General features: G+C 48.2%; 3 protein-coding genes across 4 annotated transcripts in view; 2 read left to right on the forward strand and 1 right to left on the reverse strand.

Annotated features, from left to right (window-relative positions):
- The first annotated feature begins 1362 nt into the window (after window positions 1–1362).
- Window positions 1363–10729, forward strand: DPH7 (diphthamide biosynthesis 7). The gene is made up of 9 exons (XM_041407034.1): window positions 1363–2065; window positions 2528–2664; window positions 3095–3182; window positions 3903–3997; window positions 5533–5699; window positions 6521–6593; window positions 7380–7445; window positions 7616–7788; window positions 8799–10729. Exons 1-9 carry the CDS (start codon window positions 1928–1930, stop codon window positions 9410–9412), a joined length of 1551 nt encoding a protein of 516 aa, XP_041262968.1. The 5' UTR covers window positions 1363–1927; the 3' UTR covers window positions 9413–10729.
- Window positions 10730–11532: 803 nt separating this feature from the next.
- Window positions 11533–12437, reverse strand: MRPL41 (mitochondrial ribosomal protein L41). The gene has a single exon (XM_041407036.1). The coding sequence runs from the start codon at window positions 12206–12208 to the stop codon at window positions 11801–11803; it is 408 nt and encodes a 135-aa protein (XP_041262970.1). The 5' UTR covers window positions 12209–12437; the 3' UTR covers window positions 11533–11800.
- A 175-nt stretch (window positions 12438–12612) lies between these two features.
- The window catches only part of PNPLA7 (patatin like phospholipase domain containing 7), a 124289-nt gene continuing 109681 nt past the window's right edge, over window positions 12613–27220 (forward strand). For both annotated transcript variants that reach the window (XM_041406452.1, XM_041406453.1), the window contains exons 1-9: window positions 12613–12726; window positions 13300–13334; window positions 15675–15740; window positions 16440–16527; window positions 17084–17166; window positions 19041–19129; window positions 19455–19595; window positions 20902–21061; window positions 22551–22631. In XM_041406452.1, coding sequence (XP_041262386.1) covers window positions 12705–12726; window positions 13300–13334; window positions 15675–15740; window positions 16440–16527; window positions 17084–17166; window positions 19041–19129; window positions 19455–19595; window positions 20902–21061; window positions 22551–22631 — 765 coding nt within the window. In that variant the 5' untranslated portion in view covers window positions 12613–12704. The remainder of the gene's footprint in view (window positions 12727–13299; window positions 13335–15674; window positions 15741–16439; window positions 16528–17083; window positions 17167–19040; window positions 19130–19454; window positions 19596–20901; window positions 21062–22550; window positions 22632–27220) is intronic.

Below are 27220 nucleotides of genomic sequence, written 5' to 3' on the forward strand. Positions count from 1 at the left end.
CAGGTTATAGTCTTAGTTTTCCTTTGTGACTTAATTTTCAATGAAATGTATGATAAAAGGAGCAGCTGAAAGACTGAAATGTTTATGGGAGGCATGGAGATGGTGTGAGACACCACATGGGCCAGGAGCAAAGCTTCACCACCCAGCAAAACAGCACTGAGAGAAAAGGAGGCTGGTGTGATTAAACAGGAGCATGTGGGATACTCAGAGTAAGAAGAAATCCTTTGTAAACTGAACCTGTGTCCAAATGTGAGAGATGGAAAGAATAACATTTGGCAGGTGAAATGTAGTACAAGAAAGCAAACAAACCAACCCAGCAAAATAATGCAAAGAAAAACAGAACATGAAAAATGTTCAAGTAATAAAACTTGCATGAGTAGTTTTGGAAAAATCAGGAGCAGGGGGACTACTGGAGTCAGCAGAGACTGATGCACAGCAAAGGGAAGGGCTGACCTGAAGATGAAAGCCTCAGCAGAAGAAAATCCAGTGACTTGTTTGCATTTGTGTTCCCTGTGAAAGAGCTGGTGGAGTTCACACAGGAACACTTCCATACGGAGAGCTCCACAGGGAATCTGCTCAGAACAGAAGTGCTTTCAGGAGAGATTAAAGTTCAGCTGAAATGAGCAGCAACAAGTTGCCAGGAGCAGACAGTGCCACCTACGGCTCCAAGGGAGCTCAGGGATGAACAAGCTGAGCTCCCAGCTGGGATGGCGACCTCTCCCTCGGTACAATATCACAGCAAATGTCACAGCAGCTTCTGGAAGGAATTTCAAACTACAGCCACCTGCACTTTGTGAATTCATGGATGCTGTGATGCAGCACCAATGGCTGAATACCGAGGAGGAGTCAGTGTGGGTTCTGTACAGGGAAATCATGCTTCAAAACTTTAGTGGAATTGCTTCAATTCCAGGCATCAGCAAGCTGGGTAAAGGGGATTTGGTTGGGACAGTGTGAACTGCATTTAATGATGACTTTGCTCAAGGCACTTAAGGAAGAAAAGCTGCTGGTCAAAAAGGGAAATGTCGTATAGACAACTGTTTAAAAGACAGGAAAGGAAGAGTAGAAGGGAGGGTTTTTATGGTGGTGGGAAGTAAACAGCTGGATGTCCAATATATAAAAAAAAAAATTAGAAAAAAGGTAACGTATAATGAAACTGACAAGATCTACTGATTATATTATTCAGTGTAATGATAATATAATAAAGGTTGAATGAAATGCAGAAGGATTAGAGAGTGGGAGATGAAATTCAGTGTCAATAAATGTAGGGTTGATTTTGAGAAAACAGCAAACGGGCCGGCCTCGGCTGACTTCACTCAGCAACGAGAGCTTTGGGTCTGCAGGATTTCCGCCAGGGAACGGCGGCAGCGCAGGCGGCGGGAGAGGAGGGAGTGCAGGGAGCAGAACCGCCGTGGGACGGCTGCGGGCGCATCCCGAGGGTGCGGGGCCCGCCCTCCGACGGGGAAAGGACTGAGGGGAAGGGAAGGGCTCAGGGCAGCGACCAGGAGCGCTGCGAGGGCCGGAACAGCGCGCAGGAACGGCGGCACCAGCCCGTGTCTCCTCGGGAAGTGCCGGGGTGGGGAAGGTCTCTAGGCGAGGCGCTGGGAGGATGGCGAGGAAAGGCTGATCCCGGATTTCTCTCGTGAGCAGCTGCCGGGTTCAGGGCAGGGGTTCCTCACCGGGGGGCGCTGGAGCCGCAGCCCCTTCCCTCGGTGAGGACGCGCTGGGCCGGAGCTCGGACAGGCGAAGGCAACCCCAAAACCCCGGCGGAAGCCTCACGCGTGCTGCAAGCCCGGCCGGGGGAAGAGGCGGCTCCGCGGGGGCAGCTCCGCCCCGGGCCCGCCCTGACCGGGAAGCAGACGGGCGGCGGCCCCTCCTCCCCGGAGCCTCCCGGGAGCCGCCCCGGCGGCGCAGCAGGGCCCGGCCCGCGATGGCCGCGCCGTGCCGGACGCGCACGCTGCAGGTGGTGGACACGGAGTTCAGCGCGGACGCGGTGGAGTGGTGCCCGGTGGAGGGCTGGCACAGCATCCTGGCCTGCGGCACCTACCACCTGCGCCCGCCCGACCAGGTGAGCCCGGCCCCGCTCCGGGGCGAGACACGGCTCCGGCCGGTCCCGCTACCGAGCGAGTCCACGTCCCATCCCCGCCCGGCCAGCGCCTTTCCGGGGCGAGTCCACGTCCCCATCCCCGTCTCTGCCCGGTAGCGCTCCAGGGAGAGCCCCGGCCCCATCCCTGGCCGACACCGCAGCAGGGCGAACCCCCGTCCCCGCCTGGCCCCGCTCCGGGGCGAGCCCCATCCCCGGTCCTGCCGGTCCCCGCGGCAGAGCCGTGCCTTGTCCCGGCTGGGGCGGCTCGAGGCGGGGCAGTGGCCCCTCCGATGAGCGAGGCTGCCCCGATGGGGGCTTTCATCCCTCGAGGCTGGGACTGAACAAGTGCGAGCCTCAGCCCTGCTCCTCGCTCCTATCAGGATCCCAGGTGCGGGGGCAGAAGCGCGGCTGAGCTTGCCCTTTCCTTTCCCGTGTTTGCCACAGAGCGATTCCCGAGGGAGCAGTGGGGCCTGTGACCGGACGGGGCGGCTCTACCTGTACCACTACAACGAGGAGCAGCCCTACATCCCGCTGACCGAGATCCAGCGCATCGACACGGCCGCCATCCTGGACATCAAATGGTAACTCTGAGCCGGCCGGGCTCGGTGCCGCAGCAGCACGCGCTGCTCCCCCCGGCATCCTTTTTTGGCATGGCAGCAACTGCAGTAGTTACTAATGGAACAGTTCCTGACTTCTTGGAGGGAAATACTTTCCAGTTTGTTCCAATGAGCAAAGACTGCCTTGTTTCTGTTTTATACTTTCTGCTCACTTGACTGGTCGTGACTTTGTACTTCATTTATTTATATAATAACATATAGTAGATCTCCCTTGTATAGAATCCCCTCCTTGCAGGTGTGTGGGAACTTGAGGAGCCTTAGATTTTCTTAATATGAAATTTTTTTAGTCACATACCTTCTCCTTGTACATGTTGCAATGAAAGTTATGGCTTTGCTCTCTTCCTAAAATACAAGAAAGATGGACATTAGAGACTTGTTTAACTTGATCTTTTAGGTGCCACATTCCTGTTGCAGAACATCCCATGGCTGGCATCGCAAACTCCACAGGTGCTGTGGAATTTTACCACCTGACTGGAAGTGAGGTGGGTGGATGCAGTGCCTGCTGCTGCTGAAGCTGGTTTTAACCCATGTTTGCTACATCTCTACATTTCCTAGTAGTGTGTATAGGCTTGCAGGAAAGCTGGTTTCCGTGGCTTCCTCAGCATGCTTAGCTTTTTAAATACTTCTTTTGTCTTCTGATAATGTTTGTCATAAATTCTATTAATTTTTTCATGGTGCCAGACAGTTGGGCTGGGCTCTACCCACCTGCAAAGTTGGGGAAGAGAGGCAGGAGGAGGGAAGAAGCAAACCCTGGAAACAAGTATGGCCTAACTGGGAAACATCAGAAAGTGCAAAGCTGGTAAAAGAGGGAGGATTTTTGGAGTGGGGTTTCTTTTGGTGGTGAGAGAAGAGGGTGATCTGAGCCATCCTCACAGACCAAAGAAAGCAGAGGCCAGTCTGTAAGGGAATTCAGCAGTCAGGTCATCACTTCTGCTGCACTTCATCACTCCCTGGGAAGCAGCAGAATTAAAGGGAGGTTTGGTGGGAGATGAGCAGCAGAAGGGTGGGATCCTGCGTGTGCACATTTGCTCCTCAGCCAGCACTGGACGATTGTACAGTGCTGTGGGACATTTCATTGCTCCTTTAGTGTGGGACCTTATTTGCTCATCAGTCTCTGGAAAACCTGCTGTGGGAAGCAGTGCAGCTGTCATTATGTGCCTGCTGTCTTCCCAGTCTTAATCCACTCCTTTTGTTTCCAGTAGAAGAACAGCTGCATGTTGGAGCCACGCTTCAGGGTGGATCTCGGGACACAGCGACTGGCCTTGTCCTTGGACTGGTCCACTGGACGAGAGCAGTGGTGAGGATGGGAGATGGAGGCTGGGGCTGGAGGCCAGGGTGTGTGGGACAACTTTCAGAAGCTGAAGGCTTGGATGAAGCAGTCTTTAGTGATTTTGCCTTTCTTAATCCCATCTGGCTCCCTGGTCCTGCTCTAGAAGTAGCTGTTTCCAGAGCAAAGGTAACAGAAACACAAACAGTGTGGCCACTGAAACAGGACCAGAGACTAAACCAACAAAAGATGGGAGGTTGTGCTCTGGGGAATGGCAGCAGGTGAGCCAGGGATGTGTCTTCTGCTGCCTTTGTTAAAAGGAAAGACCTGAATGGGATGCAAATGGAGCCGCTGGTTCCAACTCTGCTCTTAGAACAGCTGAAATTTTAGTGTGGAGTTCTCCTTAAGAACTGCTAATAATAGCACATGTAGAAAGTTTAATCATGGGTTAGTGAGAAACAGGAGAGAATTGGTTTGGAAGTGGCTCCTCTTTGTCTCAACTGCTCATACATGAGCTTTCAGAAACGGCATTGCTGTGTGAAATAAGCTGAATTAGCTGTACCTTGAAGGCAGGGGGGTGCTAATGTGTTCTGTAGGTGCAGATGAAGAGTGGTGTCTTTGGTGTGAGGCTGGAAAAGCAGGGGGATCAGGCAGTCATTGCTTAATGCTGTAGGGCAAATTTGCTAATTAAAGCTGTTTCTGTGTGTGCTAATGTGTTAATGAGTAAGTGGAATTGCCAGTTAGACTTCCTTGTTACATTCCTCCTTTTTGTCTCTGTCGTTCATGATAAAAGATTGTTGCCATGATGAAATACCTCTTTAAACCTGTTATTGTTGTCACTTGAGAGACCAGTAACTTCTCCTAGAAGCCAAATGTACATTGTTCACATCTCTGTAGGAAGGGGGTGGCCCTGTATCTCTTATTTGGGAGATTCAGTGTGGTTGAATCATTTGATACAGAACTGGAAAGAAGCCCCAGGCCACCAAAGCAGTGCCTGCAGTTGCAGGTAACCAAACAGAAGAGACCTAGTTCGTGTCAGGGAATGCCAGAAAATCTGTGCACTGGGAATTGCAAAACATTTGCCAGTGCTCCAAGGTCATTGTGTCTAGAAACTGTAACTGTACTGTGGCACAGGAAGAGAGCAGGAAAGGTCAGGATCAGCCAGTGCTTTGGGTTTCAGTGATAGCAAGGAAATAAAACATCTCTTTGTACTCCAGAAAGGGAAAAGGCTCTGAAAGGGCATTGTCAGTCTGACTTGGAGAAAAAAAAAACAACCCTCTTCAAATGGAATTTGTTTACTGATGTAATGTGAAGCATGTAAGAAGTCAAGTTTTGCATCTTTGAGAAAGATGAGAGCCAGTAGTGGTTCTTTCCCTGACCTGGGAGTTGAGTGCTTGCTCCCTGTGAGAACAGGGAGTGGTGGTCACTGGGACAGGTGATTTGAGATGAAAAGATGAAGCTGAAAAGAATTGTGTCATTCCTGTCAGTTTCTGCCAGTGATTATTTGAATCGAAATATTTAATTGCTGCAGTAATTCCCAATGTTCTTTGTGTACCCTGCTGTAGTGGATGTCCTTTAAGAGTGATCAGCAGTGATTCAGAGGGGAAGCTGAATCTTTTCTCCATAGATGAATCTGCTCCTTCTGTGCATGTCCTGAACCAGTGGGAAGCTCACAAATTTGAGGCCTGGATTGCTGCTTTTAATTACTGGGACATTGATATCGTGTATTCAGGTCTGTATGGGCTGGGGATCTCCTTAGGTACTGTTGGGGAGGGGGCCCCTTGTTTGGGGATGTATTCCTAGGGTTTTTACTTTACAGGGTTGGGTAAGCTGCTTGCATCACCTCTTGAAAGAGCAGGGTCCTCTGATTAGGGGTGAAAGGCTTAATTTCTTGATGGTGGGAAGTGGTTGGAGTTAATTAGGAGAAGCTGTACCCTGAAAACTGTACTTTGGGTGGCTATTGGCAAAAAAGATTATATTCTCCTGCAGTATGCTAAGAGCCAGAGAGCTGTTTGAGTCCAGTCTTTATGACTTCTAACTCTTTTTCTTACCAAAGAGGAGGGTATCAGCATACTGATACCACTTGCATTTTCTGTGGTGATGAGTGTTGGGAGCCTGATGTGATTTTTTTGTGTGTCTGTTAAATTCTGTGAGATCCCAGGGCAGGAAAGCATCAGCTCTGTGTCACAGACTGCCCTGAGCAGGAAGGGACCATCAGGATCATCAATCCAACCCCTGTCCCTGCCCAGACCCCCACCAACCCCACCCTGGGCATCCCTGGCAGTGCTGTCCAAAGGCTCCTGGAGCTCTGGCAGCCTCGGGGCCGTGCCCATTCCCTGGGGAGCCTGGGCAGTGCCAGCACCCTCTGGGGGAAGAACCTTGCCCTGAGCTCCAGCCTGAGCTGCCCTGGCCCAGCCCCAGCCGTGCCCTGGCTCCTGTCCCTGTCCCTAGCAGAGATGGGAGCTGCCCCTCGGGAGGAGCTGCAGACTCTTGGCACTGCTTTGCCCCACGCTCAGGGCTGGTGCTGAGGGTCACCGTTTTGTCCCCGGGCAGGAGGGGATGACAGCCTGCTCAAGGGCTGGGACACCAGGTGCAGTCCAGAGGCTCCAATCTTCACCAGCAGGAGGTGAGTGAGACCTGTCCATGCCCAGCCCTCCAGCGGTGGGGTGGGAACACCCGCTGCTGCCCTGCCCCTGCCCAAGCCACTGAATTTGGAGATGTGCAGTGATAGTGGATCCTGCTTCTGCCTCTCGTGGGAAGTGGAGGCATCTATTAGTTTTTTTCATCAGAACAACTTTAGGTTGAGTCTTCTCTATGTCCTTTAACACGATAAAGCAAGTGCTGACTTCCACATGTGAAGAAGGTGATAGTTTCTTTCTAAAAAACGATCCTGATTTACACTTTTATTTTGGCAATTTTTGTGTGTGTTAAATTTGGACATACTATTGTGAATGCTTTTTAGAAAATATTTTGTTCTCCACTGTTTAGTTGTTTGAAGTGATCTCTTTTCTATCTTATTTTAAAAAATTGTTAGAACAATATACACAGCTCTAGTGGAATTCTGTATGTAAACTTAAATTACACTGGGAACTATGGCTATGGAAATATTAATTTTGGGAGTAAAGTCTCCTGGGAATGGAGTTGTTCTGCTGGAATTCTTAGGGCCTTTGAGCAGCAGTTTATGGGGTAAATATTACTAGAAAATACTTGTGCTGAAAGATGGTGTGAATAGAAGTCTTGTCCCTGGGAAGGCTGTTGGACTGTGTAGATGAAACTCTGCTTGGGTATAGGTCACTGGACTGAAATTTTGAGCTTACCTCTCCTGAGACACCTTGATGAAATAATGTGAACTCAAAATCCTTGAAATTCATGGAAGAAGCCCTTCTCAAATTGCTGCCTCTTCCCTCTGCAGACATTCCATGGGTGTGTGCAGCATTCAGTGCAGTCCCCACCGAGAGAATCTCCTGGCCACAGGCAGGTGAGTCCCTTCCAGCTGCTCTCCCCTGGTGTACCCAACCTCCTCTGTTACCTGAACATGCTGCTGCCTCTGCAGAAATTCCCAAGTGGTGCAGAGCATGTGGTCTTTCCTACCTTTCTTCTGTGCCCTGATCTGGCTGTGCTTTCTGCCTGTTTGTGGTGTGTCCCCAGCTATGACGAGCACGTGCTGCTGTGGGACACCAGGAACATGAGGCAGCCTCTGGCTGACACCCACGTGGAAGGTGGGGTGTGGAGGCTGAAGTGGCACCCCACGTGTGACTTCGTGCTCTTGGCAGCCTGCATGCAGAGTGGCTTCAAGATCCTCGACTGCCGTGGGAGCCTGGGTGAGTGTGCAGGGACCAGAGGTGCTCCAGGGCTGCTCTGCTGCGCTCCTTCACTGCCTCCAGCTTCATGGGGAGCTCCAGCTCTTGCTGGAAGGATTGACATGGTGTTAATAGCCATAGGCTTCTGTTCCAGTTTGAGATAACTTGCAGCTTTTCCACATCTGTGCACTCTCTTGGCCTGCTTGGTTGTGCCAAGGCCCTGTCACTATCTGTGTAAATGTCTCATAACTTCTCTTCACGGGAGGAAAGCCTTTGTGTTTGGTCTGAGGGCACAACCATTCTAGGTTTGTGTTCATTGTGATGGTTCAGAGAGGTGCTTCTGTCAGGTGGTGCTTTCCTGTGAGTAGGAGTCACTGACCTGCTGGGGAATCAGTTATTGCCTCAGGAAGGAAGTGCTATGCAGCCTGGTTAATCCAAAATAACATGAATAAGCTCTTCGTGTGAATGATGAGGTGCTTCCATGGTGGAAAAGCCGTTTGGGTTCACATTACAAATGCAGTCTGACAGAGGATGGTTGGCTTCCTGGGTTTTTCAGACCTTGGCCAGATTAGGAAATGAGGATGGCATTTCTCCTGTGTGGGGAAGGAAGGGACTCACTGTGAGAGTCAAATGCTGAAAGCTGACAGGAAGAACATCTGCAGTGTATTAATAACCAGGACCTGGCAATCTCCCAGGTGTGTTCATGGCTCAGTGAAGGTTGTGGTATGATCAGTCTTGTCTGTCTTGAGCCTTTGTAGGCACTTTGCATAATGATGCTCTTTAATCTCATGCATGTTAAACCCTCTTCCTCTCTGCTACTGACCCAGGAGGAACCAAGGCCATTGAGAGGTGGCTGAAAAATGGTCAGTACCTCATTCCTCCTGGAATGCTTCACTCAGTGGTGAAGAAGGGAATAACCAGAGAACTCTTCCCATGAGACACAGCCAGTGCTGGAATGGCTGCTGAGCACTCTGTCACAACCCACAATTTGATTTCTAAGTAATTTCATTTATCTTTTTTTTTTTTTTAAGCGGAAAACACAGAGGAATGTATCATCCTGTCATCCTATGTCCTGCACAATTCCTTGGCCTACGGGGCTGACTGGTCAAGGCTGTGTCCAAGGGATTCCTTGCCTGCAAGCCAGGACCTTGCTGCTGCGTGCCAGCCTTCGGAGGAGCTCGTGGGAGCATCAGGGCAAGGAGACGAGAGGCTGAATTTGCAGGTCCAGAACCTGAAGATAATTTATGAGTCTCCTACAGCTACTTTTGATGTAATCCTGGATGAGGAGAGTGAAAGCCCTGCTGTGGCACTTGCAGCAGGGACAGGGCCAAAGCTGGCTGGGGATCCTGGACTGGTCAGGGGCTCTGGTTTAAAGGGAGGTTTAGATTTGGCTGCCCAGGGGGCAGATCTGGGGTCAGCCAGTGGCTCTGACTCAGGAGCCAAGAGACCCAATGGAATGGGCCTGGACAGAGGCTGTGACTCAGCCAGGTCTCCAGACAGCCCCAAAGAAATGAGCATTGTGGCCACTTGTTCTTTCTATGACAACATCCTCCATGTCTGGAAGTGGGAGATGAGCCTGGTGACCCCTCCAGATGTGCCAAGTCCTGGATCTCCATCTGAAAGAACAGCTGAAAGTTTGCATTGACCAGTCCCAATGGAAGAGGGAGGAAAACTCCTGAACTGAGAGTGACAGCTGAACTTAATGCCCTAATTTCTGCTGGGCTTTCCCATCTTACTGCTGAGCTTGGGAGTCCTTCGAGGCCAACGCTGATGGGATTCCTGATGTTTTATTTTCAGCACAGAGGGAAGCCTTTGCTTAGAGGCCTGTGGTCATGGCCAGACAGGTTTTTATTTAGTTTCTCTCTTAATGTCCCAGTTCCAAGTGGAACAGCCCTCCTCTCACAGGCTGCTGCTTTGTACCTCAGATCTGAATCCTTTCAAGGCTGGTTTGCATTTCATAATGGATGTGTTAAGCCTTTCTCCTTCCCTTACAAACCAGACTTGACCGTGCTGCTGTGCAGACCCAGTAAGTGATCAGAAGGTTTCCTGAATGTCTCAGAAAGGCCCCTGAGCAGAGGCTTGGCTGTGTGATGGGAGAAGAGCTCAGACAGGCCAGATGCACTGCAATGTGCTCACGGTGATGTTTAACAGAGAGAAGTTCTGGTTCAGAAGGAAGTGCAGACTGTGTGATGGGGAAGTGCTGTGGGATCCTCCTTGTGAAGATCCTGGTGCTTTCCCATCATTTTCCATCACTCATCACCTGACTGCAGACTCCTTCATCATTCCCTGGTTCAGATAAATCCTGTAGTGACCCCACCATGTTTTAGTGCCACTCAACCACTCCATGGCCTCTCAGTATTCAGCTCATTCTTTCTGCTCTCCACAGAGCCACCTTTAGGTCCAAAGTCAAGCTCAGTTTTTAAAAGGTGAACAGCTTTAAGATCAAAACCTCCAAAAAGTATAAGTGGTGTTTCTTGACATCTTTTAAAATTTAAATATGTACAGAAACCAAAATCTTAACAGCATTGCCCTAACTACCTCCAGGAATGGCTGCAGGATTTCTCATGGTTGCTCCATTAGCTCTCTTTTTTTCACTGTGAAATATCAGCAAAACACTCTTTCTGGAACATTTCCTCTATTCCCAGAAACAAAAAACCAGCTTAAACTAGATCAGTAACTTTTAGCTTGCGTGGTTTGTCTTTGAGGGTCCTAAAGAATGATTTGTCTGGAGGGAAAGAAACACCAGCAACAGGTCTCTGTGTAACAGTGCTGCAACTAAATGAGGTGCAGCAGATGAGAACTTTGCTGCTTTGAAACCCCCTTCTCAAGGGTGAATGTGTATTTTAGCAAACGTTCTGGAGCACTGTTACATGAAGATTCATATTAGTAATGAAAACAAGAGCTTTTGCTAAAGAAAAAAACATGCTATTTTTGGATGTTTCTACAATAAAACAAATATAAGTGATTTATCTTTTTTTGGTTGTTTTGAGTTTTAAAAATCAGATTAGTTGCCAGTCCTTACGAGGATGTTCTGCCCTGGCCTGGCCTGGCTCGGGTTCCAAGGGGTGAATATTCTTTGGGAGTCAGAGCGGACAATCCAGTTCCCTGGGAAAACCGAGGGCGTGTCCCTGTATCTGTTTGAAAGCTTGTAATGCCTTTTATTGCCCTGTGAGAGCAGAGGGAACAGCCCGAGGGCAGCGCAGCTGGAGCAGTGACACCGGCTGGGACCAGCCTGCTTTAGGGCAGGCCTTGCCTTGCTCAGAGAAATGAGGTGAGCCAGTCAGCATCTGCCTTCACGTGGGGCGTGAGGCAAATGATGTGGTCAAGAGCAAGCTGGAATGGGCAGCCAAGGGCACAGCATCTCCTGCTCTCCAGCCCTGCATCCCCCTCCTGCCACCTGCCCTGGTGGGCAGCAAGGCTCACAAGGGGAGGGCTGAAGGGGCTCCTCTGCCAACAGCAGCAGAGCAAGGCAGGAAACAGCCACCTGTGTGTGACTTGTTCTGGTCAGCTTCCCAGGAGGTGAAAAATGCACAGTTCAGTTAGAAAAGCTGTGTCTTCCCCATCCCCACTGTGGCTGATCCCCGAGCACAGCTCATCCTTCTGAGATTGGGGTTGCAGCCCTGCCCAGCCCCGAAAATGTGGGGGCTTGAACCCCCCCACACCACCGTAAGGACTCATCTGGCAGTCCTTATTACAGACTAAGTGCTCACAGACCATCCACTGATCTTGCTTCCTTTCTCCCAAAGTGAACGCTTTCAGTCTTAATTTAATTTTTAAAGTTTAATTCTTAAACTTTGCAGTACTTTTTATTTAGAAACGTCATGGACCCCTCATCCTCGGAACCCCAGAGAGGGCTCTGCTCACCAGGCACAGCTGTCTCCCAGAGGAATCATCAGTGATGGACGGGAAATCAAACCGCAGATTTCACCAGGATTTAAATCAGATATTACAGAAGAACAAGGCAGAAAGATTTGCTTTAATGTTCAGTGAGCGAGCCTGTCCCGTGTTGGCCGGCGGTATCACTGCCCACTCCCTACCGCACGTAGTTCTTGGGGAAGAGCTGGAAGAGCTTGCCCTCCTGCGTGGGCTCGAAGCCGTACTTCTGCAGGTTGTCGGGGTGGAATGTGCCGTCCTTCACGTCCTTCTCGATGCGCGGAGCCACCACCTGGTCGAAGAGCTGCTTGGCCGTCAAGGGCGGCTCGGAGCCCTCGGGGGCGCGGTACGACACGTAGGGCCGCAGCTTGAAGCCCGTCAGGTCGGGCACGACGAACTCGGGCACCATCTCCCTGACGAGAAGGAACTTCTTGTTGCGGGTGAGCACGCCCAGCTTCTTGGCACCGCGGCCCTTGTTGTGGCTCCGCGGGCCGCGCTTGCTGGTGAACGGCGACACGCGGTCGGCGCCGCGCACCAGCCCGCGGACTAGCTGGGTCAGCAGCCCCATGCCGGGCTCGGCGCGGCCGGAGCCGGGCCGGTCCCTGAGGGCAGCCGGGAGCTCAGAGAGACCGGACTGGTCCCCGCGGAATTAGCGAAGCCGGAGCGAGTCCCGGAGAGCACCGGGGGGGCCCAGCGGAGGCGGAGCCGGTCCCCGCGAGCACCGGGGCCGGGTTCCCCTCACGACCCGGAGCGGCCCCGCGGCGCTCCCGCCTCGGCACACCCCAACAGCGCCCGCTCCCATTGGCCGGGCCGCGCCGGCCAATCCGCAGGGCCGATGCTGCCCCCGCGCGGCACGCGTGCCGAACGGCTCCCGGGGGGCTTTCCCCGCCAATCAGCAGCGAGCGGCCCTCGGCGTGGGCGGGGCCTGGCGCGGCCGCGCCCCCTGGCGGCGGCGGGCGGGGTCTGCGCTCAGCGCCCTTCGCCCCGGCCCGGGGACCGCGAGCGGGAGCGCCGGGACAGAGACCGGGAGCGGGGCTGGCACCGCCACCGCGACCGGCACCGGGATGATGGCGGGGGAAGGAGCAGGTGAGAGGGCGCCGGGGATCGCCGGAGCGCGGCGGCGGGACGCGGGCCTGGCGGGCTGGTGTAGCCCCCGGCCGGTGCCCGTGCCCGAGGCCCCGCGGGAGGAGGTGTTGTCTTGTTCGGAGCCCGTGTCCCGAGCTCTAGGCTGGCGAAACGGGGCCGGGAGAGCACCCGGCTCCGGCGGGGTGACCGTGAGGGTGAGCGGTCGGTGCCCTCCGTGCCCGGGCAGGGTCGGGGCTGTCCCCGGGCAGTGCCCGTCCCGCGGGGCCGTTCCGCTCTTGGCTTTCCGTCGGGAGCACGGACGGGTCCGGCTGTGCCGCCGGGCTGGCAGCTCGCCCACAGCCTCTCTCCGTGTGGAGAGGCTCCGGGGAGCTGCTCTCTGATTTCCCGTGGCCGTGCAGAAGGTTCTTCGGGAGAAGTCCCGTCCCGCAGCACTTCACTGCTGGGTTTTGTTGATGATAAAGTTAAAAAATTATTGTTCCCCTTGTGTTGTTCAAGAGTTTGCATCAGAAGCTGCGGTCATCTCTTAACTCAGACTTCTCTTTGCTTTTGTCTTTGCTCCTGCTGCTCCTCTAGACATGGATGAAGGGGACAACAGCACCAGCCTTGAGGTACAATATGTTTTGCTCTTATTTTTGCACTCATTTATTTCCTTGTGAGTGTTTCCAGAAGCTGAAAGCAGCTGTACCTAATTTGATAGCGTTGGGACAATATCTTTAGATACTTTTACATTGAAAGAGCCTTTGCTTCTGGGAGTTTTATCCTTTCAAACTTTTGAGCATTGCTCCCATTTTATTGTGTGTGTGTTTTATTTCTTGCAAACCTGTTTCATATTCTAAACTGTTTTAATAATGCCATGATTTAAGTACTTTCATTTTTATCCTGAAGAAGGAGGAGTTGCAGAATTCTGGCAGACTGCACTTCTTGCATTTGTTTTTAATCACAAATGTGAAACTCGCAGACCAAAAAGGCACATGATGCTTTCCCTAGTCGTGAAAAACAAACCCCATGAGAGGAAATAGTTCTCAAACTAAAAAACACACACAATGTACTTGTACACAGTCAACAATGTTTTGTGAAAATCCAGGTTCTGTAGTCAAAACAAGGCACGGGTGCCTCTGAGCTATGAGGAAGCCTTGTGTTTGGGCTAATCCCAATTTTAAGTCCTTGTTTTCAGGGCTGATAAGCCTTTCCCACCCCTGCCTGGCTGGAGAATGTGTCAGTGTTTGCCTTGGACTGCAGTGAGGAGTGGTTGGACTCGGCAGTGCTGGGTGCCTGGACCCTGGATGGGTGTGAGCTCACTTGTGAGGCTGCACGTTGGTGCTGGTTGCTGCTCAGCCTCGAGTTCTGAAGGAATCTCGGACATCAGGAAGCAGAGCAATGCTCTTTGTGCCAGTCCATGCCCTGGGCAGGTGACTGCTCCGTGTTCAGAGGCAGGGAGGGCCCTGCAGGGTGGTCCCACAGGTGTTGTGGGTCCGAGGGTTCCTTGGGGCTGGCTGAGCTGAGCTCCTTGGGGTGCTCAGAAAGGGGCTGCCCTGGTGACTTGGCTGTGCCCTCATTCCTGCCCCAGGAGCTGTCACAGCAGTCAGTGTCAGTCTCGGGTGTCTGCACAGATCAGCCAGGCTGCTTTGCTTTCTCTGCTTGTCCACAAGGATTGTCCAGGCTGGGAAGGATCCCCCCCGAGTCTGAGCAGGGCAGCATCACGCTGTCACTTGTGAGAACTTTGCAAGAACCTCTCAGGGCTTCTTGGAGCTCTGAGTTTCATCTTTCTCTTGTTGCTTTTCTGCACTGGGGCCCAGCCTAGGCATGTTTGTGTTTTATTCTTTTCCCCATGGATTTGTTTCTCCCCTTGCAGCAGCAATGTGAGTGTCAGTTGGCAATTACTATTTTTGGTGTTATTTGAGATCATGCAGGCCTGGGGAGCAGCAGAACTGTCCATGTCCCAGTGTCTCTGACAGTGTCAAGGGGAAATAAATGCATTAAGTGACCAGAACAGACTTCCACCAGGAACTTTGTGTCACCAGGTGTTCTACCTGTTGCTGACACATGTTCAGCTTTTTATTTTTTTCAAAATCTTGTGACTTTTTACTGCAATCTTGTGAGTAATGGTCTGATAGCAATAGTGGCAGAGTTACTTTGACTCATGTTGGGAAGATTAACATTAAAGTGCTAAAGTGACCTGAGAAGGCAAAGTGAGCACAGGGATCTGTGTGAGGTGACTGGTCTGGCAGGAGTTTCCTTTGTGCTGTAAAACAAATTAATTCCATTAGAGAGACCAGTTTGGTGACTTGCTGTGCCTTTCATTTTTCTCTTGGTGGCAAAGCTGAGTTCAGCTGTCATCCAGATCTGGAGCCAGGGGCAGGAATGGGACCTGAGCTGTGTGTCCTGCTTAATTCAAGTGCTTTTAAGGTTCAGGACTTAGAGGGGGATGTATTTGTCCTTGTACTCACATTGTTTTCACTTGTTCCTAAGAATTGTTTTTCCTTTTCCCCCTTTCTCTTAAGTTTTGGGTTGGCATTTGTGAGACTGTTTTAGGTGCCAGGTTTTATTCCTGAGTGACACTGATGGACACAGGTCCCAGGACAGCACACCTGAGCTCAGGGCTTCTGCCCATGTGCATCTGCTTTTTATATTATTTTAATATGCTGGTTTGTGACTTGTTTTCTCAGTCTCATAAAGTCCTTTGCATTCCATTCTCATCCTTGTTGCTCTGAATAACATAGGATGATTTTAAAGAGTGTTCATCTGTTTGACCCTGGTTTTGCCTGTTTAGGAATGCACTGAACTGACAGCAACACAAAACTCCCCTACTGATCCCTTTCCTCTGGATGTTTCTGTTTGCAAAGTGGGTTATAAGTCAAACAAAAACACAATCAAGTTGATTGAGATGTTTTTTATGGGGACTTTTTTCCAGCTGTGGGAAACTAATTTCACCTTCCTTTTGGTGCCAGGCTGTGTTCCCAAGAGGTGGGACCCCCATCCTGCAGTTTGTGGAGGACAGGATCCAGACCACCATGGTAAAGTAGAGCTGCAGTCAGCTGGCTGAGGGCTGGGGGTGCATCCAGAGCAGCTTCTCCTGAGCTCCACGAGCTCTGCTAAGCCACTGCCAAACTCTGAGTGTTTGTTTCTTTGCTGTCACTGTGCATGAGGCAGGAATTAATTTCTGTTATTTAGAATCCCAGGCTGGTTTGGTCTGAAAGGGACCCCAAAGCCCACCCAGTTCCACCCTCTGCTGTGGGCAGGAACACCTTCCACTATTCCAGGTGTCTCCAGGCTCTGTCCAGCCTGGCCTTGGACACTTGCAGGGATCCAGGGATGGCCACAGCTGCTCTGGGCACCCTGTGCCAGGGCCTGCCCACCCTGCCAGGGAAAGATTTCCAGTGTGCCATCTAACTCTGCCCTCCTTTGTCTTAAGGCCATTCCCCCTTGTCCTGTCCCTCCATGCCCTTATACACCCCCTGTACATTGAGTTGATCAGCTCCCAGATCTTTGGGAAGAAAAACATGGAATATTTTCCATGTGATCTCAGGACTGGTCACTGGTGCAGTTTAAACTTCTTGCATATGTGGTATTTCAATTATAAATTAAGTATTTATTATTGTGGTTGACTTTTAGACATCTCACTGAGCTCAGTGTTCTTCAGCCCTTCAAAAAGTATGTAGTAACTTCTGAAGCTGAAAATTATTAACTTCTTTCTCCCTAAATTTCCCTCCCAGCTGACTGGAATTGCAATTGGAGCTGCAGTTGCACTGTTGCTTATAGCGGTTGTTGTGTTTGTCGTGTACAGAAGAGTGAGACAGTCTAGTAAGTACTTGATAACCATGTAAGTTTTAAAACCAGTTTTTCCATCAATCTTGAGTCTTTTTGTAATTTTCTGTGGTAGTTGTTTGCTGCAGAGCTGTGGTTCTTGCAGGACAGCAGCTTTAAAGGATGGAGAACTTGTGCTGGTTCCCTCCCCCAGGTGTGAGCCCAGAAGTGTCACATGCAGGACCTGGAGGTTTTATTTCAGTGTCAGCCTCAGGACCAGCTGTGAATTCTGCAGATGAATTAAATCCTACTGTGATTTCACTGTCACAGATGGAGAAATGGTTGAATTAGAGGTTTCCTTGAGGAGATTAAAACCACCCAACCCTTCAGTCTGCCCAGAGAGCCCTTTATCTCCTCTGGGGCTGAGGTGGAGCCTCAAGGCAGCCCTGCCTGGGTCTGGCTTGGCCAGAGCTGGGGAGTGAGGGATCCCAGGTGGTTTAAACTCCAAACCCTGCCCACAGGAGCTGTTCTGGAGGCAGCCAAGTCCCCAAGCTGTGCTCAGGTGCTCTCCCAGCTGCTGAAGGTGGTTTCTGATGTGATGCTTCTGTTTCAGAACAACTTCAGCCACACGTGCCTCAGTACAGGTTTCGCAAGAGGGACAAAGTGATGTTCTACGGGAGGAAGATCATGAGGAAGGTGAGGGCACCTGGTGAAATCCAGTGTAAAGTGGAGAGATGTAAAGTTTGCAACACTTCACAGGCTGAGCCTGGCCCAGGGCCTTCAACCTATAAATGTCACTGGGATGTTGTGGATGTGTCAGAACTCCTGCAGTGCTGACTGCATTGCTGATGGAGCAGCAGCAGCTTCTCTTTCCGGCCAGACCTTTCCTCTTTGAAAAATATTTGCAGTCACTGAGGGTAGCAATAAATAAATGAGTATCTAACTCCTGTAGGGAGTTAATGGTTGTTTAAATATCCCAGAATCCCAGACTAGTTTGGGTTGGAAAGAACCTTGAAGCTTATCCCATTCCACCCCCTGCCACGGGCAGGGACACCTCCCACTGTCCCAGGCTGCTCCAAGCCCTGTCCAGCCTGACCTTGAACACTTCCAGGGATCCAGGGGCAGCCACAGCTTCTCTGGGCACCCTGTGCCAGGGCCTCCCTGCCTTCATAGGGTCCTGGCTGTTCCTTGTGCTGCCAGGTCCAGGTGTGCACTCCCTGCTAAACCAACATGTGTAGAAAAATAAGGTACAGGGAAGTAACCATCCTTAGTCACCCTGTGTGGAGGAACACTTCCTCCTGTGAACTGCCCCAGCCTCTGCCTCCCACACTTCACTGAGGTGAATTCAAACACTTTGACTTAATTAGACACTGGTGGGTTTAATATTCAGTTCTGGAGCTGGTTCATTGTGGAGGAGGTGGTTACTCTCTGAATCTTGTATGGCAGGTCAACCCTTAAGTAAAACTTGGCCAAAAAAGCCTTCAATGAGAGGAAATTTTGTGTGTGCAGTATCATAATTTTAATATTCTTGATGATTTTCATGTGCAACTTCATAATTTCAATAATTTTAAACCAAGTTGTTTATATGTAATTCACATAAGTAAAGAATGCTTAGAATTCCACATGGTAAAATAATTTCAGGTAGTTTTTTGTTTGAGTTTTAGACCTTACTTTTTGCTTTTCTTCCTGAGTAAGGCAGAGAACATTACACCCAAACTGCTGTGGGTTGCACTTCCTGGGTTTTTTATAACATACCAAGATTTCACCTTAAAAAAAAGAAATCCCTCCAAAGTAATTAAAGATTCCTTTTGTGAGAGAAACTTTTTATAGAGACTCAACTCTTAAGGTAACAAGTGGAAAATTGGAAATGTTCTGAAAGTACCTAATGAGGGGCTTGCTTGGTGTAGCAGTTATGGCATTTCTCCAGAGGGTGGCACCTCGGAACTAGGAAATGCAAGGAAAAGCCTTGGTTTGTCACCATCACAGCCACACAGAATTCTGGAATATCCTCAGCTGGAAGTGACCCACCAGGATCACCCAGCCCAGCCCCTGTCCCTGCCCAGACCCCCCACCAAGCCCACCCTGGGCATCCCTGGCAGTGCTGTCCAAAGGCTCCTGGAGCTCTGGCAGCCTCGGGGCCGTGCCCATTCCCTGGGGAGCCTGGGCAGTGCCAGCACCCTCTGGGGGAAGAACCTTGCCCTGAGCTCCAGCCTGAGCTGCCCTGGCCCAGCCCCAGCCGTGCCCTGGCTCCTGTCCCTGTCCCCGAGCAGAGATCAGTACCTTACTCTTCTTGCTGATGCTGAATGTTCCTGAATGAGAACCACAGCTAGGAAGCCTCCATTAGCACTGTAGTAGTTGATTGATAAAATCAAAATATACTCGTTTTGTAGAAAGGAAGTGATCCTGAAGTAGGTATTCCTATCCTCCAAGGTCTTACAGGAGCTCTTCACTCTGCTTACACTCTAATGGCTGGTAGATGTGTTGGTGCCTCAGCAGGGTTAGAATTAGTGGGTTGCTTTTTTTGGTTTTGGGGTTTTGTGACTGGTTTTGTGTCCATTATTTCCCCCTAGGTTACAACACTTCCCAACTCTCTGGTTGGGAACACCGTCCCTCGCCAGCGGATGCGGAAACGGGCAAAGGTTTTATCTCTGGCTAAAAGGTACTTGGGGAATGGGAAGATTCATGTCATGGGGGCTGGTTTGGGGTTTCTGTTTGTGATGTGGAACTTATCCCTAGCAGAGTCCTTTTCTGCAGCTGTTGGTTTTTCCCAGTCCTTTTCCAGCTGGGAGGTTTGCTGGACTGGGATAGTTTTGGTAAGAAAAGTCAGGAGGGTGGAATGTTTTAGCTAATTGATAATGTGTAACTTGGGATGGTGAATTTTAGTATTTACTATATGCTTATTTAAAGTTTCTTATTAGTACAGATTTAATATTTTGTATTAGTACAAATGAGGGAACATCCTGAACTTCCTTTTTCCTTCGTAGGATTCTGCGTATTAAGAAGGAATGTCCAACTCTGCAGAGGAAAGAGCCTCCTCCTTCTTTGCTAGAGGCAGATCTGACTGAATTTGATGTCAAGAATTCCCACTTGCCATCAGAAGTCCTGTACATGCTTAAAAATGTCAGGTAATGTTAAATGGAACGAGAAATTTCAAGTTTGGTTTTGATGGATGTTCGAGTGATGTAAATATTTGAGTTTGTGTCAAATCTTGGATTTTACAATTGCATGGTCAGAATGCTGAGGGAGTTGACTGAAATTCATCTGAGCTTAAGGACAAAATGAATGACTTTGAATTTTCTAGAAACATTAAGAAAATAGCTGAGTTTGTTTTAAAAATAAAAAAAAAACAGAGATGGTGGAGAAAAAGGAAGTAGTTTAGTTGCCTCAGTTTGAGAGTAGTGCTAGTAAAGGTTTTCTAACATGAACAGGTTTAGTGCACCTTAAAACTTCTGTTTAGGCTGTATCAGGCAATTTTTTTAATACAGAAAACCATCATAATTGGTAAATGTTAATTAGATACCATATTGACAGCTCCCTGGGCTGCAGGCTATTTTACCTCTCTGCCTGAAAAGGTTGCAAATAAATCAAAGTCAACTTAATCCCCAGAGCTCTTTGTCAGACTAAGAAGAAGGGATGTTCTTTGTGCCCCTTCAGCAAGGGGTTAAATTGCTGACACAGCAAAGAGGAGGTCTTCCAGTCTGTAATTTTGGTTTTGCTTGTGGATGTTCATTTTTCCTTCCAGTTGTGATATAATGCAGTCCTGAAGGTCAGTCATTCTCAAATAAAAATGCTATTTCAGTCATCTGAACTTGCTGCTGTGGAATTATGGTCTCCTATGACTAATTGATGTTGCAGTAGGATTTGATGGATTAATCCTGATAAAAGTGAGCTGTTGGAGCTCTGTACAGAGTGATCAGGTGTGAAACCATATTTCTCTCTGCCTGGCAGTGACTGACTGGAGTCAAGATGCATGTTACCAGCAGGAGATGGAATATTCCAAACTTGCAATTACATGCAGATGACAGGAGCTTTTCCCTCTTTTCAGTATTTCTCCTATGTCCTGCTTCCACGGACAGGGCAGCTGCACTGAAAGGGGAAGTTCCTGGGGTAACTTTTCTCACAGAGGGTGTGTATCAGGCAGGTTTTTATTTTTATTCCCCACCACAGGCCATGCTGGTGTTTGCTGGAGGAGGTTTGGCTGTAATTCCTTCTGAGCCTGCATTCCTTGGAGGGCTCCTCCAAAGGAGCCCCAGTATTTACAGTTCTGTGTTTCATGTTGGTCTTGCACCTTATTTTGGGGAGCTCTTTGAGGCTCCTTCCCTGCAGCTGGGCTTCCTCTGCTCCTCACAGCTGGGGCTTTGCTAATTTAGGAAGGATTTTCCAAAGGCTGTGACAATTTCAGGTTTTCCCTTTGCATTTTCTTTGCTGCAGGGTCCTTGGGCACTTTGAGAAGCCCCTGTTCCTGGAGCTGTGCAAGCACATGTTCTTTGTGCAGCTGCATGAGGGCGAGTACATCTTCCGTCCCGGGCAGCTGGACGACAGCATCTACGTGGTGCAGGATGGAAAGCTGGAAGTTTGCATCCAAGAAAGTGTAAGAACCCACTCAGACTCAGATGTTTATTAGTTCTTAGCTATGTTACAGTCTCACAAGCTGTGAGTTCTGCAGTACTTTAACAAGGTAAAAATGCAGGTGTATCTCTCTCTCTGCAAGGCCTTTTAAGGATAAATTGTCCAATTAAGAAATGACACCTAAATTATTTTTACTTTTAACCCAATAACCAATCATCTGTGCACTGCAATGTGGACTTTTTTATCCACTTACACAATACCACCCAAACCCATGGAGAAGAAGATGAAGAAGAAGGACCAGCCTCCACCCTAAAACCTCCATCTTGCTTTATATATGTATATATGTTTTACTGTAGTCTAAAACCTTAAACTCTAAGTTTCCCACCCTGTGATATTAGACACTTCTATTCATACTACCCACCCATAATTCCAGTTCTGTCATTCCATTTTGGAAGCTCCCCCATGGCCTCAGGTCAAATGTAGTGTTCTCTTGGGGGTCAGTGGCTGTCAGCACAGAAAGTCTGAAATTCTCAGCAGCCAGGGTTCCAACAAGAACACACTGCTCTGCACTTCCTGGGAGAAATCTGTTGGCACAGCAGATAGGCTGGCATGAATCATTAAGCATTGATTAAACTTAGACATGTGAATTACAGTGGTTTAGGAGGGATTAATCCCAGCTCTTTGGGGCTGTGTTATTTGTAAAGATCAAGGTTTGTAGCAGTCCCTTGTGTCTCAGATGAGAGAGCAGAACACTGAGCTGATGAGGCAGCTGGAATTATCCTCACACAGGAGATGCAGAAGTTATTGAGGGAGCAAGGTGGGCTTGGAAACATTCACCTTTGGAAAGGTCATTACGTAGAGGATCAGGGCACAGAGAGCAGGAGAGAGACCAAGCTCACCTCAGAACAGGCCAGCAGGAGTCAGTGGGTTTGTCTGGGAGGTGGAAGAGTCAGATTCACTTTTGTGTAGATGGGGAAAAAAGATGTTGGTTTGTTTTCCATATGAGTCTCAAAATGTTGAGCACCAGTGCTTGTGATCCCTTCTGCCAAGTTAAATTTTTAATTTTTACTTTCTTGCTGATTGAACTTTGAGTTTAACTTTTGGATGTGAGCAGTTTTCCAGTGGCTGAAAGTTTAGTGGGCCTATGTTTGGAAATTATATAAAATTTGCTGATTTCTGTGTATTTTTACATTTTACTGCTCCTGTTTTTTACAACCTCTTGACAGGTAACCCCTCAGTAAATAGAGCTCATTGTGCCTCTGGATGAAGGAAGCTGTGTTTTGTTGGTGTTAAATAGCAAAGACAAGCAGATCACACCATCCCTGGAAAAAAACTGGCTCATAGTTTCTTTTGATTTATCACTTTTAGAAAGCTGGTTTAAAACCCTGTGGTTGGAATTAGCACATTTCCATCAGAGCAGAGAGAAAAGAACCACCTGAACTTTCTGAAATGCTGCAAGTTTGCCAAAATGCAGCTGTGAGGCTGCAGTAATGCTGTGTGTGTGCTTGCAGGATGGAACAGAGGTGGTGGTGAAGGAGGTGCTGGCAGGAGACAGCGTGCACAGCCTGCTGAGCATCCTGGATGTCATCACGGTGAGTTCTGGGAGGGGCTCATCCCTGCTGGCTCCCACTGAGCCTGGCAGGGGAAGCAGGCCTTGGGCATTCCTAGGGAAGAATCACAATGCAAAATGGCTTTTCTGATAACTCCTCCCAGGCCTTTGCAGGTGTAAGCTGAGCTTGGTGGTGTGGAGGGTGCTCATGAAATGTGTGCTTGGCTGGCTGCTTCTGATTGGCAGGAGGATCTGAATGATCCCTTTGTGTCTGGAATACTGAGATTACAGTTTGATTTGTTCAAATCACAGCTCAGGCAGGAACAGGACAGGCTGGGGCCCAGCAGTCCAGGCTTTTACATGTTTGATGGGTTGCTTAATGAATTTGTTTTTATTTAGTCTAATGAAAATAAATCTGACAGTTGTTAGTACTGTGATTTTCCTGTGAAACCAGTTGATGGATTTATTTTGTTTTGTAACATCAGTGGTGCTGGTGGCCAGTTGAGGGCTGTGCTCTTTGGCAGGGGCCAGGATGAGCTGAATGCTGATCCTATTCAGTGCAAAATTGGTGGATTTTGTTTCAGTTGGAATTAGACTGATGGTTTTGCTGAAATCATTTTAGGAATGCCTAAATGGAAGGTGTTGAATTCAACATCTTTGAAGTACCCAAACCCTGAAGGTGTTTTCCTGAAGTATTTTGATAGGGTGGGATTTGAGAGGGTGAAGATAAATCTAGTCAATAAGTTGTTCATGTTTACCATGTGCCATGTTTCTGTTGGCTGTTGCTGTTCATCAAAAGGTGTCATTGCTCTGTGTGTGAGGAGCTGGATGGGCAGCCCAGAGAGTGGTGGGGAGCAGTGCTGCATCCCGCTGGCAGCCAGTCACCAGGGGTGTCCCTCAGAGCTGGGGTCAGCTCTGCTCAGTGTTTTTATTGATGACATGGATGAGGGGATTGAGTCTTTCATTAGTAAATGTGCAGGTGACACTGAGCTGGGAGCGTGTGTCCATCTGTTGGAGGGTAGGAGAGCTCTGCAGGCAGACCTGGAATGGTTGGAGGGATGGAAGAGTCCAATAGGATGAAGTTTAGTAAGTCCAAGCTCCCAGTCCTGCATTTTGGCCACAAGTTAAAGGATTCTCTGAAGTGCTCTTTGTCACTTAGAAAAAGCAGGCACACACCTCTATATCCACATTATCTGTATGTGGATGTATTTTGTACATACATATTATGTATGTCTGTAGTTCCCGTGAAACCTGTCAACAGTGATAACGTTTTTTAAGCTTGGTCACAGTTTTCTCTATAGAAAGGGAATAATTTGGACTGTAGCAGGTCTGGTTCTTGCTGTCAAAATCATAATATCTTTGTAAATCCATATTAGTTATTTTCACCACGAAATTTTCTTCATGACAATATTCTAAAGAGCAGGGCCATCATAAAGGAACATGAATACCAGTCATGTTCTTGCTTGTTTAAAATGAATATAAGAAAAGAAATCCTTGTGTATCAGTGCTTTATGGCTTTGTTTTCTAAAAAAGTGGTTGCCATTCATTTTTTATCCTGTTGGGTTTTTAAAATTTTTAATTCTCATTCTGTAATTTTTTTCTCTTTCTCATTAGTTATACCACTGGTAAGTAAAAAAAAAAAAAATAGAAATGATTGAAAGTGTGCTGAACAGAGTTAGCAGTCTGCAGAAGAATCTGTAATGAAAAAACCTTGAAATATTTTTTTGCTAAACTTGTTCTCATTTATTTTTACAACTCTTTTGTTCCTCACTTCCCAGCTTTGTGAGCTGCTTGTTTTGTTGCTGTTTTTCCTCTTCCTTATATTCCTTGCAGACTTTAGGTAGAGGAGTAGCATGAAAATAGGCAAGGAGAGAGGAAGTAGCACTGGATCAAAATAGAGGAGACCCTTCAGTGTCATCCCAAAACAGTGAGTGAGTCTTAGAACATCCTGCAGATACCATAAAGTGAATTAGATTTCACTGCACCATCAAACACATGGCTGTGCTGTGAAGAAAGGGTGCATTCAGAGAGGATTTAGTTGTCTGAGCTGGATTTGTGATTCTTTTGACTTATTTTGCAGCACCTGATATCAGGCTGGCCCCTCGCTTAGTTGAGATTTGTGCAAGAAGGTTGAGGGTGCTGCAAGAAGTGGCAAATCTTGTTGGTGGACCTAAAAGAAAGGTCACACCAGAGGTACTTTTCTAATTGAATCTTTCAGCTTTTAAACTGAAAAGTCCCTTCAGTTCTACTGAAGTTCTACAGTTCTATGTATACAAAGATAGCAGCTGTGACATGAGCCTCCCCTTATTCCAAGAACAGATTGATGCTGCTTTCTCCAAACTCTCATGAGAAACTGGAAGCTTTTGAACCCAAATAGCTGCAGGCCCTTTCCTGGTATTCTGGAACATTTCTGAGGTGCAGTTAATAACTTTGACTTGACACTGCCTCAAATACAAAGAAATCTCTGAGCTGAGCCTTGTTGATGTCTCTGTTTTCAGCAACTCTTGTGAGAGCTTGTGTGTGCAGCCAGAGCTTTTCCCAGAACAGTCAATGCTCATCCAGAGTGACCTGGTCCAGCAGAGATGTGATGCTGATTGCTGGAGATTTGGGGTTCACTTTTCTCTTGTCCTGCATGTGGAGATGCTTTTAGGAAAACTGGGCCCTGGTGGCATAGTTGGAATAAGAAAGTTGGAGAAAGAACAGGCTGTGAGGGATATATTGATCAAATGGCAGTGATTGAGGGGGGGGAAGGTGAAAGTCAGGATTAAAAGAAGCTGGAAAAACACTTGGATAAAGGTGAGCCTGCAGGGCTGACAAGATGGATGAGGTTATAAAGAAGTGATTGATGGCTGCAAGAGCTTTGGGTGCAGCAGTGCTGATGTAGAGGATGTCAGGAAGGAGTGAAGGAAGACAAAATCTAGCCATGGAAATGGGGAGAACATCCCAGATTCTTGGGTCCAAAAAGGAGCTACCACTGCAGGTGGGAGAATGTGAAACATCCATGTCTCTTGCAGCTGATTTTCTGACCAAGCTTGGTTGGATTTGGCCATAAGCTGTCACCTGAGTTCAGCTGCTGCTTGGAGGTGATGCCTCAGCTCTTGGAACGAGACAGAAGTAAATAGTTACCTGCCCCGAGAACAAAAAGTTCTCTGTTGAAAAAAACCCTGTTTCATAACTGATTATAACTTAACTGTTCTTGTCATCTCAGTGTGTGATTGCAAAATAGTATAATTTGAACGTGGTATTCTCCCTGTGCTGCTGATAACATTAGAGCTGAGAGAAGTGACAATTATGGAAGATTTCCTCCTCACACTCCTCTGACAGCTCTTGCATGTCCCAGCCCCATTAGCCATGGTGTTGGCCCTTTCAGAAGAGCTGCTCTCATGCAGGGACTTCAGAGAGGCAAAATTATATGCTGAAAACTCAGAGGAATGGGCTGTTCTTTAGAGGAAAAGGCTTCTGCATTGTTATCTGTTATTATCTTAAAGCTGTTTTTCTAAGGTTGTCAGCACTGAGTACTTTCCAGAAAAAACCTAAGCACTTTACTGGGTAGACTAGAGACCAGAGTTCTGGGATACCTAGGGCTCAGTTTGCTCTTTGGAATATTCATGAAACACCATTAAACTTGATACTTATCATTGTCCAGCAACTGAAGATTTCATAATTTCCTTGGTTTTTTACTATATTTTTGCTGTAGAGATTGGTAGAAAATATAGTTGATGTCAAATGCAGACTGTATACATTTTCTTTTACATGTAAGTATAAGACATCTAAATTAATTCTTCATGTAAAGCCAGGCTTCAAACTGGCCTGTAAAAGAGGCTTGCTGCATTTATTTTTGTGTACAGCCAAAGCACAGAAATGTTATTCGTTAATTTCTTTACTTAATTAAAAGAAATTTGGAAAAACTGAGGACACTGGGAGCTTTGCACTGTAGGTCAAAGAGTTGTTTAAAATTTCAGGTCCCTTAGGAACTTGAAAATCAAGGCTATTAATATCATCCCCAGATTTTATAAAAAGGTCAGCTGAAGTTGGTGTAATTAAGAAATTGGTTCCAATTAATTTAATTTAATTTTAGAATCTGCTTCATGGTGCCTTCCAGACCAGCAGGCAGACAGAGCTGCAGCTTTATTTTCCAGAGTCATTAGAGAAAGTCTCTGGTTTGGTTTTGCTGGGCTCTTTAGGCAGGAATTCCTTCAGAATGCTTGTGCTGAGTTGTGTGATGCTCTGCAAGTCTTGCAGGCAGTTTGGTTTGTAATCAGCATTTAACATCTGTGTGTCAGTGTTGGAAAAAAGGTGCCTTGTGTTGCTGTGGAGGGGAAAAAGCTGCTGGAGCTGTGAGATGCTGTTAAAATAGAAACTCCATTTCTTCTCCTGCTCTGTGCTGCAAAAAGGCTCTTTTTATCTTATCAATACTGTGTAAATCAATATTTGATGGATTAGTAAATTAATTTATGAGTTAGAGATCTTGTTTCCAGCATTTATTAAGTGGGTGAAAGGGGTATTGTCTGTCTTTTTAGCCAAGTGTTTGGCAGTAGATGTTTGTTAAAATCTGTTCTAGTTTGAGGGGGAAAATCCAAACCCAGAGACTTGCTTTCCAGTGTGAAAAAAATCTCTGTATTCTACCCACTT

The sequence above is a fragment of the Onychostruthus taczanowskii genome, unplaced genomic scaffold (genome assembly GCF_017590055.1).
Source record: "Onychostruthus taczanowskii isolate IOZ18803 unplaced genomic scaffold, ASM1759005v1 scaffold25, whole genome shotgun sequence".
Classification (NCBI taxonomy): domain Eukaryota; kingdom Metazoa; phylum Chordata; class Aves; order Passeriformes; family Passeridae; genus Onychostruthus; species Onychostruthus taczanowskii.

What these genes read in the sequence shown, in the direction of transcription:
- DPH7 (XM_041407034.1), top strand. Translation starts at nt 1,928, where the DNA reads ATGGCCGCGCCGTGCCGGACGCGCACGCTGCAGGTGGTGGACACGGAG. An exon ending in CCAATCTTCACCAGCAGGAG is followed by an intron (nt 6,594 to 7,379) that starts GTGAGTGAGACC and finishes TTCCCTCTGCAG; the next exon opens with ACATTCCATGGGTGTGTGCA. An exon ending in CGACTGCCGTGGGAGCCTGG is followed by an intron (nt 7,789 to 8,798) that starts GTGAGTGTGCAG and finishes TTTTTTTTTAAG; the next exon opens with CGGAAAACACAGAGGAATGT.
- MRPL41 (XM_041407036.1), bottom strand. Translation starts at nt 12,208, where the DNA reads ATGGGGCTGCTGACCCAGCTAGTCCGCGGGCTGGTGCGCGGCGCCGAC.